Below are 11354 nucleotides of genomic sequence, written 5' to 3'. Positions count from 1 at the left end.
GCTATGAACTTGTATATCTGCTATTTTTGAATAGTCAAAAAAATATAAAATGACAGAGATGCGTTCCCGGATTGAATGGGCTAATGGCTCTGCGAGAGACTTGAATCCGGAAAGTGAGGTCTGTTTTAAGGTTTCTCTTCTCTTCTCAGAGGAACCCTCGTGGCTTTGTCTCTTCTCCTCAGGTAGAGATCTGAGAGCTACGGTTTTTTGTTCTTTTTTCTTGAAATGGCGCAAAGAGACTGCTGCCGCCGTCAGTCAGTCAGTCAGTGTGTTTGGCGTTTCTCTGGCATCGCCTGTGGCTCAGCCACTCTCTCGCTCGCCCAGGAGGAGACTACAAGCGGCGGAGTGAAAGAGAGAGGAGAGAAAAGTCTTTCCTCTCTAGCTTTTTTTCACTCAAAAAAAATAAGACATAGAAAAAGAGATGGAAACTAAAAGTGACACATAACACTTTCCCTATTCTCTCTCTCTCTCTTCTTTTTTTTATTACAGTCAGTCTGAGTTCATAATAATAGACTTTCATGACAGAATAATGTCCCATTATTTTGCCTCCCTTTTTTTACACACCGATTATGTAAACACACACACACACACACTCACATGCACACGCACGCACGCACACACACATGTATATCCCTCAATGGCCAGTGTAAGGTTATGAATTGATGAACGGAGCAGCTGATAGACCTACAGTAATAGAGCAGAACAGCTGTTTTACCCTGAGCGATAGAACACTAAGAAGTTGTGAGGCATTATTTCTAACTGAAAACGAATTGCCATATTATTGAATCTTGACTATTATATTTGAGATTTTTTTCAGTGTCTTGTCTTGTTCAGTCCCTTCCCTGCCCTGTTATGAGGACACTACAGATAGGATGATGTTACAACATGATGATGCTACAACTTTAACTTTAACTGTAACTGCTGACTGTGTGAAGCTCAAAGTGTATACAGAACGTTCAGGCACACAGACATCTCCTTTTATAAATGTGTAACCGCCTCTTACACTCTGTCAGATCACACTTGAACACCCCATGAAAATTGCCAATCTACAAGCTTACAACGTGTCGTAACAGGGTGCTTTGTAAGCTTGTAGATCTGCTATTTTCTGCAAACGTTTTCACTAGAATACGGATGCTGGGGTTTAAGTGCTTAACTCAACCAACTGACATGTGTAGGTTCTTTCTTCAGCCGTTATCCAAACCACTGCTTCTCAGGGGTCCTTGAGGGGGTTCCAGGGGTCCCCCAGCTACATGTTTACTAGTTAGGATTAGGAACCAAATGGATCCTTACAGTGTTGTAACTCAGAGAGTGATATGTCCGCGTTATGTCCGTGAAAAAAAGCCAGTTTGAAGCATGATAAGTGAAATCAATTTGATTTTGATGTGCCCTGTGACATACGCAAGAATCATCCTAACAACAAAGATCATCACAAATCTGAATTATCTTCAATCCTCTCCTCTCCTGACCTTTAGGACATCACCAGCCTCCTCCACACCATCTATGAGGTGGTGGACGCCTCGGTCAACCACTCTCCCAGCAGCAGCAAGACGTTGCGGGTCAAACTGTCGGTGGCTCCAGACTCCAGCCAGCGGTGGAGAAGCTGCGCGCAGGCCACAGCAGGTACGTGAGGACGGGGGTCAAAGGGGTTGTCGTTGGACACTTACGGTTAACCCTTTTAGCTAAAGGTTGTATTTATAAATGGTCACCAGAGAGAGATTTCAGAGGTGTTTGTACCTCCTGGAAGTTGGTTCGTGTCTCTTCCAAACCACTGCTGCTATTTCACTCTGCTGAAAGAATGAAGTCACTGTATAGCCTGACTAGTTCGGGTAGTCACAACACAGCTTGCAGACGCCGCCAGATGATAAGCACCCAAGATTAGGTCCGGAAAATATATCGAAACTGGAATTTAGAACCTCCCGCTCATGTAGGTTAATCGATTCATCATGACATTTTTGCATTTTGATTTCTTATACAGTACATCAAGGAAGCTACACAAAAACATTTCTTACGCCCCTGTATAGGCTACGGTACTTAGTTATACGATGGTGGCGTGCAAAAATAGTGATAATGGTGAAATGGTTGAAGTTTGGCGTTAATTTAAGAAAAAAACTAAAAGTAAAAGATTATAACACTTAGATATCGTCTCTGTCGGGTGGAAACCTCATGACCAAAACTGTTGCTTTTCAGGATTCAAATAAAAACATAGCAAAAGTAGCTGTAGCTTGTAGATCTGCTACGTCTGATGCTGTGTGACGCTGCTGTGATTCATTTACGGAAAAGCACAAAAAGTTTAGAATTATGGAGATACAAGCTTTCTGCCCGACAGCAACGATACTCAGGTGTAGTGTCAGTCAGTAGGACAGTGGTGCTCAGAGGAGGTCCCCCCCCCCCACCAGAACCCTGTGTCACATGCTGTGTCAGCTGTCACCACACCCCGCAGACGTTGTGTTTGTTGTCAACGCAGAAAGGCTGCTGTCACAAACTCCTCTCTCTCTCTCTCTCTTCCCGTCTCCATGTCTCTCTCTCTCTCTCTCTCTGTCTGTGTCTCTCCTGCGCCACGGGGCTCATTTTTTAATGATAGTGAGGGGAGTGATGGAGCCAAGAAGAGGGGGGACCCCCTGCCTACTGCCAGCCAGCCAGCCGCTTAAAAAAAAAAACTCTGAAACTAAACCCTAAGAGATGCACAGCATCCTTTTGATAACTGTCTGCCACCTTCTAGGCTGTCACCTACTCCTCCTCCCCTTCCAAGCGCTCCCCAAAGCTCAAGCCTGTCGGGAAAAATGATGTCTTTTGACTTTACTTTTCAGATTTCACTACTTTAACCCTTTAGATCCGGGAACGCATCTGTGTCATTTTAGATTTGAGCTATGACCATTATTTTATATTTTGGTTATTCAAAAATAGCAGACATGACCGAGTGCCGCGCTATGAGCTTGTAGATCTGCTATTTTTGAAAAATCTTGAACATTTCGTGAAAATCTTTGAATATATTTTTAAAGCGAACATTTGTAACTGAAATCTTTGTTTCTGGAGGTTTTGCACACATTTTCACAATTTTCCAAAAATAGCAGATCGACGAGTGCCGCGCTATGAGCTTGTATATCTGCTATTTTTGAATAGCCAAATAAATCTAAAATGACACAGATGCGTTCCCGGATTGAATGGGTTAACTAGGGAAATATATACAGTATATGTATATTCCCCTCTCTCTCTTACATCACACGCATACACGTCTTTTAGTTTTTGGACTATTTATATCTTTGAAAGAGATTCAAACAAGAGACAGCTTTGAAAATATTGCCGCCGTGTTTTTTGTGCTAATTTCAAACGGCATTATATTGTGTGCCATTAATAAACCCTTTATGATGAAGACATATCCCATGCCTTACAGTACTGTATGTGAGAACCTGGAGTTGGAAATAGAATAAATGACGCATTGTTATTTATCCACTCATTTAACTGATCTTCAAAGTAAAAAGCCAGTGAACAAAGGTTTCTTTCTTCTGCGGGCTTGTGAGACTGCTGTAGTGTGCGTGCGTGCGTGCGTGCGTGCGTGCGTGCGTGTGTGCGTGCGTGGCTGCTCTTTGATAATGGATTTCTTTCACTGTCTCTCTCTCTCTATCTATCGCTCTCTCTTACCTTTCTGTCTCTCTCTCTCTCTCTCTGTGTCTCCATCTTATTTGATAGACTTATCCCACTCCAGACAGAAGGCTGACAAGAGCGTGGAAGACCCCAAAAGTGCTGACAAGAAGTCACGCGCTCTCCTCCGGTACAGTGATTCTTCAAGATAATATTGATAATATAAAAATAAAATAAAGAATCATGGTATATATTTTTCTTTAAAACCTGGAAAAAATTGTTTTCATTGTGATGCCGATAAATGAAACTTTAGAGTATACTGCGTTAGTTCCTCTAAGATTGATTGATCATTAAAATAAACATGTTTTGAAAATACACAATATAAACAATAACTTTATTTATTGATACTTACTAGAGCCCCGGCCGATGCCAGATTACTGATATTTTGTACAAATTTTTTTTTTTTAATTTTATTTCAAAAATGTTCAAAGATAGCTGATGTACAACGCGTTGTGAGCTTGTAGGGTGCTTTTATCCAAAGCCTCATATCAGTCACATAAAGGCATATACAGCCGGATGGCTCAAATCCCTCTCCCTTAGCTGCGCCTCTCCAGCTACACAGGACCAGTAGTCATGGGGAGAGGGAAGCTTAGAGGTTTTACACACCCTCTTGTCACGGTCCAGTTACTAAATCTTTTACCGCTCATTCCTGAGCCAAGAGCACCACTAACTCATGCCTTGCTCAAAGGGTCCTTGCGTGAGTGCTGCCGAGCAAGTAGCATTTCATACTCGCAGCTTTTTCACACGCGCAAGTTTAAAAAGGGGGCGACTCTTCAGAAGCTCACTTCTCTAGCAGTTAAATTCACCACTGCTTAGCCCATAAGGGCAGCCCTGCTTTAACAAACACACACTAACAACTAAACCTCAGGGGGAACTGGAGCCCAACCACCGTTGCCATGTCTGCTTATTATAAGCAACTCCAAAGTCACTTGTAAATATTAGTAGTTGCGGGTTAGGGTTTGTTTATTTATTCTATTTATTGTTGGGGGGGGGGCTTGTTTCTAAAGAGTAGTTGCCTGTTTTGGGCTTGCTTAATTTAGGGGTCCTTGAAAATTTTCCATGTCAAGGACCCCCAAATGAATACGTATTTGGCCACTGACCCCCATCTGAAAATATTTTGTGCCAGGGACCCCCGTACACGATTTGTGTATTTACAATGTTTAAAAAATATTCACAATTTTCCAAAATGTATATATATATATATGTATATATTAGTCGCTTCTTTTGAGCTCGTTTTCATTGACCCGGTCGCTCGTTTCTCTCGCAAAATCTGGCAACAGAGGCTGCCTTTCCCCAAACACTCTAACAACTTAAACCTCAGGGAGCAACTGGAGCTCCAACCGCTGTCTAATGAGAGGTGCTTGTTTTGTGCCCGCCAGGCGCCACCACAGTGACCACCACACCCAGCCGGGCTGCCAGCAGCAGCAGCCGCGCCACTGCGTGGACGAGAACCTGGAACGTAGGAACCACTACTTGGACCTGGCAGGCATCGAGAACTACACATCTCGCTTTGGAGCCGGTGAGTGGCAATGCTGGGAGAAGTATCCCCATTTTATTTTTTTTACTTAACTCATTAAGACCTGAAGCCGATTCAGCCAAACGTCTTCTAAATCCCAACAGTATTCTGAAAAACGTATGTTATCAGTGGTGCTCAAACGTCAAGGACCCCCAAAATTATATGTATTTGGCCTCGGACCCCTATCTAAAAACATTTTGTTCCAGAGACCGCCAGAAGCAAAGCTTTGAGTTAAAAGTGTTTGCTTTAAAATAATATATATTCAAAGATTTTCACACATTTTCAAGATTTATCAAAAATAGCAGATATACAAGCTCATACGTATGAGCTTGTAGCCAATGCGTTCCAGGTCTAAATGGGTTAAAGGACCACTGAGCCTAAAAGTTAGAGGAGTGAGTTTGTAACCGAAAGGTTCCTGGTTTGATTCCCCGGACCGGCAGAAGAAATCGTCATGTAATTGGTCCTCACTAATTGCTCATTATAATATAGTACCATTTCGTCTTCTCACTCTGTGTCTCAGAGGAGGGCTGTGTGGACAGTTCAGAAACCAGTGACAGCATCGATGAGGAATCCCAGCTAATAGAAAACTGCACGATTTTTCGTCCAGGAAAGTTAGCATGCTATAATAGAAGCCATTGTTCTTGCATTAATAAAAAAATAAAGAAAAAATAACTCAAAATCTTTTTTGAAATGATCAAATCTGTCTACTGATGATGTCACTGGTCACAAACAAGTTTCTTAACAGTCCAAAGCCTTCCTCTGAGACCAAGTAGAGAAAAATGGTACCATATTATCAGTGGTGGAAAGTAAGTACATTTACTTAAGTACTGTACAATTTTGAGGTATTTTTTACTTTACTTGAGTATTTCCAATTTCCAATACTTTTACTTCTACTCCAATTCATCTCAGAGGCAAATATTGTACTTGTATTCCACTTATTTGAAAGCTTTAGTTACTAGTTACTTTTAAGATATAAATTATGATATCATGAAACATACATTAACCACTTTAGCCCTATTTTATACCTAGGCTATTTGAAAATAGCCGATCTACAAGCTCACAACGCGTCGCATCGCGACGCGTTGTGAGCTTGTAGATCTGCTATTTCCAAACATTTTAGTACTTCTACTTTTGGTACTCTAAGTACATTTTGATACCAATACTTTTGTACTTTTACTCAAGTAAATTTTGAATTCCGGACTATTACTTGTAACAGAGTACTTCTACATTGCAGTATCGATACTTTTACTTAAGTAAAACATTTGGGTACTTTTTCCACCACTGCATATTATAATGTGCATTAGTGAGGACCAGTTATATGAATATATAGATGGGTGAAGTGGTCCTAAAAGTGAAAGTATGAAAGAGAGAGATGAGGGGGGAGAGAGAGAGAGAGAGAGAGAGAGAGAGAGAAAGAGAGAGGGAGGGAGAGGTCCACGGTTGCCTTTGAAGCCTCCTCCAGACTGTCTCATTACCCCAGCAGCAGCACCTGCCCTGGAGCTATTAGGTGTATAGCGGCAAACCCACTGCAACCCCTGGCCAGTACAAACATCTGGGGCCCTGGGCAGGGCAAGGCACAATACATCAAGTGTCTGAAGGGCCCGACTCCCATCAGCACTAAGGGCCAAGTGAATTATTACGTTTAATAAGCCCCCGCCCTTGATCCGACTTATCAGCGATGACACAGTGATTATTATAATGTGACCCCTGTTTAGTGCAGTGTTAACATCGGTGTGTGTGCGTGTGTGTGTGTGTGTGTGTGTGTGTGTGTGTGTGTGTGTGTGTGTGTGTGTGTGTGTGTGTGTGTGTGTGTGTGTGTGTGTGTGTGTGTGTGTGTGTGTGTGTGTGTGTGTGTGTGTGTGTGTGTGTCACGTTGTGTCATGCTTATCCTTTGGGAGAAATGGGGCTGAAAAACTAGGCTGTGTCCTGAATGATGTGGCTTTCCACTGGACTCGTATTAAAGAGTGGCCGCTGTCGCCATGTATATACATAATGGGTTATTTTTGAATGAGTTACTTATTCTGCTTCAGGCAAGCGCTCTTGGCCGGCTGCCTTTTTTCGTTTTTTCAGCGTTTCATACTGAGAATTCTGACTTGGCACTTCAGGGTTTACTTTGAGTGTACTTATTGCTTATGTGCGTTCGTCGTAATTACACAGTATTAGCGTACGTACTTATACTGTAATGCAAAAGTTCACACACACACACACACACACACACACACACACACACAAGAATAAGGCCTTTATAAAGTCAAATTTTAACACTTTAATGCTTTACTTTTTGCATTAACGTTTTTCTTTTCTTTCCCCCATGTCTCCACCGCAGCCACCACCACAGAGCCTGCCAAAGCCGAGCCTCCGTCCCGCTCGGCCAACCAGGCCAGGTCTCGGTCCCAGGAGCCAGAGAACGGCCCGTCCTCTTACTCCCACCACCGCCGCTCGCAGATCGCCATGGAAGCCGCCGCCTCGGCCGCCGCCACCGTCCCAGTCCCAGACAGCCTCTGCCACGCCCGGCCTCGCGGTCACGGTCAGGACTCGGGGGGGAAACACGCCTTCCGCTCGCCCAAGACCCACGGCCGCACGCCGGCCGGCCCGCAGGCCAGCGGCGGCCGGGTGATGCGGAGCCGAGGAGGAGGGGGGGGAGGAGGGGTCGCGCCTCCGCCTCAGGCACTGCCCAGCCAGGCCCCTCCCCACCACCACCAGTCGGCCGCCCCCTACCGCAAGCACAAGCAGCGCTCCTCCAAGGAGGGAGGGGGCCACGGCGGGGGCCACGGCGGGGGCCACGGCGGCGGCTACCGGGCGCTGGGCTCCCTGTCGGCCCCGGGGCCGGGGCCGGGGGGGCCCGTGGTGGTGGAGAAGGAGCAGGTGAGGGACCTGCCCGGCGTGCTGCTCTACGAGGGCAGCGGGGGGGGGCTGGCGCAGGTGGTGCAGCGGCACGAGCACCACCACCACCACGAACACCACCACCACTACCACCACTTCTACCAGTCCTGAAGCAACCACACCGAACCGAACCGAACCGCCCGCACCCACCACCTAGAACACCTCAACCCCCCCCCCCCCCCCCCCCCCCGCCCCATACCCCCCAACCCGTCACCCATACTAGGCTCCACCCCAACCCAGCAGGCCCACCACAGTACGGTACGGCACAGACTGTTGTTAAGGACGCTGGGCTTTTTTGGACAAAGCAACTACTGGCCACTGTAGTTGGGGGGGGGATGGGGGAGGGGGGTACATGGTGAGGGCAGGAGAGGAGGACCATGGGAGGTGAAGTCCAGTGCAGAGCAGGTGGGGAGCAGGGTGTTCCAGAGAGGAGGTGGTACTGGGTGGGAGGCAGCCTCAATGCTACTTACGGACCTGCCTAATGGAGGGGGGAAAGAAGGGGAGGGGGGGGGGGGAGACAGCTGGACTCCAGCAGTTTCTCTGGCCCTGGCTCTGGATCCCAAGAAACCCACAGACTTTTTAAGGCTGGCTCTAAACCAGCACCACGATCCTTCCAGACCACTAAGCCAAAAGGTTTGTAATGAAGGGGAAAAGAGGGACTCAAAAGGCAGAAAGACTGTGATGTATAGAGGAAAATTTTATATGAAGGAATAGGTGAAGGGAGAGCAAAGGCACAGAGTGTGTGTGTGTGTGTGTGTGTGTGTGTGTGTGTGTGTGTGTGTGTGTGTGTGTGTGTGTGTGTGTGTGTGTGTGTGTGTGTGTGTGTGTGTGTGTGTGTGTGTGTGTGTGTGTGTGTGTGTGTGTGTGCGAGCAAAAGTGCTTGTGTGGTATGTATAAAAGGAAACTTGTATATTGTGTGTGTGTGTGTGTGTGTGTGTGTGTGTGTGTGTGTGTGTGTGTGTGTGTGTGTGTGTGTGTGTGTGTGTGTGTGTGTGTGTGTGTGTGCGCGGGGTGCCTTTCCGTGTGCATGTGTGAGCGCATGCACGTGTGTAAGGGGTGTTGCGACAACTGTGTCAACATTGTAAACCACTTGAAGAGGGCTCATGGGTGTAGTTAGTATTTAAAACAAGACAAGTCAGGCAAGTATTAAAAGACGCAAAATGAAGAAACTGACTCGCAGCACACAGGCAATAATACCAGGAAAAGTTAAAAAAAAGAAGAAGAAAAAAACAGAAATGAAAATGTGGAGTTTATTTTCAAGTGAGAATAGAAACCCCCAATCAGCTGCTACCTCTAGTTTTACTCTAATTATCGGTATTATGATTACTTTCTATCAGCATTCATGACACAAATAAGAAAAGAATAATGCCACAATGTGCAGTACTATGGCATTGACAAGATCTGTACCTTTTATTACCCTACTACATTGTTTGTACATACGGTATATATTGTTGTTATCAACTTTATATAAGCTTTATTGATAATGTGATATGTTTGTATTCACAATCTGCAACTTTTTCTGTGTTTGTTTAACTCCATGCCTATGTTTTGTAAGACCACTAGGAGTCTCTGTTTTAATGTATTTTTGTTTTCATTTTTTTTTAAACACAAACATCATTTTCAGTGTCCTTTTTAATATATAAAAATCTATAATGCTATAAAGCAATTGGTTCTCAAACAAAATAAAATTATGTCAAGGATCTCCCAAACTGATATTTGGCTGGAGAAGATTTTGTGCCAGGAACCCCCATAAGAGATCATTTGTCAAACGAAAAATAAAATAAGGGTTTAAACTGTTTCTCATTTAGCTGGGACCTCCCTGGTGCCCCTTCAAGGACCCCTGGGGTTCCCCGCTTTGAGAACCAGTGCAATAAAGCAGTGGTTCCCAAACTTTTTTTTCGCTCGAGACCCATAAGATAAAAGAATGGGTTCCCTCCCCAGGACCCAAACTAGTGAAAATAGCCAATCAACGCTTGTAGATCTGCTATTTTCACTACTTCTTAAAAATTGTGTTCATTTTAATTTATGGAATTTATTTATCTATTTTTCATTTCATTATTTTAATGTTAGAATTATTTTAATGTATTAATTTTTATCGTTTTTTTTTTATTTTTAGACATTTTTGAAAATAATAATAATAATAATAATAATAATAATAATAATAAAGAAACAAACAAAAAACAAGATATTTACTCACGACCCATAAAAATCTGTCTGCGACCCACAAAAGGGTTCAGACCCAGCGTTTGGGAAACCAGTGCCATATAGAGCATCCCTTTCCCTGTTTCAAATAATAATAATAATAATAATAGCTGACCCCTAGTGGACAGACAGACAGATCAGGCCTGCTCTGCTTTCACATCCATGGCTTTGAATCATCATCATGAGCTACAAAATGAAATCATATCCCTGCACAGAAAGAAGTTCTGCTGTTTGACAACCTGACCTCACCACCACTGTTGCCAGATTCTGTGAGAGAAACAAGCAACCGGGTCTAGGAAAATAAGCCCTAAAAGAAGCGACTATGGGCCACATGAGCGCTTTAAACATATACATCAGCTATTTGAAAATAGCAGATCAACAAGCTCACGATGCGTTGTGAGCTTGTAGATCTGCTATTTTCAAATTAAATCTTGGGGGGAAATTATAATAAGCAGACCTGGCAACACTGCTCACAACTCCTGTGGCTCTTCACTGAACACTGTCCCAGCCACACGCTGACACACTCACATATTGTAAGGTGAAAAGGAAGAAAAAGTATTTGGAAGACCTTTCAGGCCTTCAAAATGTCATGTAATGCTCAAAGCATGTAGTCTATCTATGTTCGTTTTCTAGACCAGTGGTTCTCAACCTGTGGGTCTGGACCCCCAGGGGGGGTTCCCTTGTGGTTTTTGGGGGGTCCTACAATTGGTCCTACTATCCCAAGTGGTTCTCAGGGTGGAGGGGTCCTCAGGTTAAATATGATCATTTTTGGGGGGCCAAGGCCTGAAAGGGTTGAGAACCACTGTTCTAGATACTTAGGTTTAACCACATGAACCCTATAGCGTCTCTATTCTGGGCATGTCATAATAATAATAATAATAACAGCAGATCTACAAGTCCATATGACACATTGTGAGCTTTAGAGGGGGAAAGGAGGGGACCAAGTTCAGACCGGTGTGGGAGCCCTGGTAAACAAAGGGCTTAAGTGGGTAAAGAAGTTCAAGACAGAAGTTTTGGACTTGTGTCTCTAAGGCAGGGGTTCTCAACCGTGGTCCTAAGAGCACTCAGACTACAGCTAGATTTGTGCTCTAGGTCAGAGGTTGTCAACTAGTGG

General features: G+C 44.3%; 1 protein-coding gene across 2 annotated transcripts in view; it reads left to right on the top strand.

The window, feature by feature from the left end:
- nkd1 (NKD inhibitor of WNT signaling pathway 1) overlaps positions 1 to 8278 on the top strand; it is a 56489-nt gene extending 48211 nt beyond the window's left edge. For both annotated transcript variants that reach the window (XM_084058754.1, XM_084058753.1), the window contains exons 7-10: positions 1473 to 1620; positions 3688 to 3769; positions 5019 to 5158; positions 7482 to 8278. In XM_084058754.1, the coding sequence (XP_083914880.1) occupies positions 1473 to 1620; positions 3688 to 3769; positions 5019 to 5158; positions 7482 to 8149 (1038 nt within the window). In that variant the 3' untranslated portion in view covers positions 8150 to 8278. The remainder of the gene's footprint in view (positions 1 to 1472; positions 1621 to 3687; positions 3770 to 5018; positions 5159 to 7481) is intronic.
- Positions 8279 to 11354: the final 3076 nt, after the last annotated feature.

Source organism: Gymnoscopelus microlampas (assembly GCF_963454915.1).
Source record: "Gymnoscopelus microlampas genome assembly, chromosome: 1".
NCBI classification, from domain to species: domain Eukaryota; kingdom Metazoa; phylum Chordata; class Actinopteri; order Myctophiformes; family Myctophidae; genus Gymnoscopelus; species Gymnoscopelus microlampas.
This window is presented reverse-complemented; position numbering and strand designations above follow the sequence as displayed.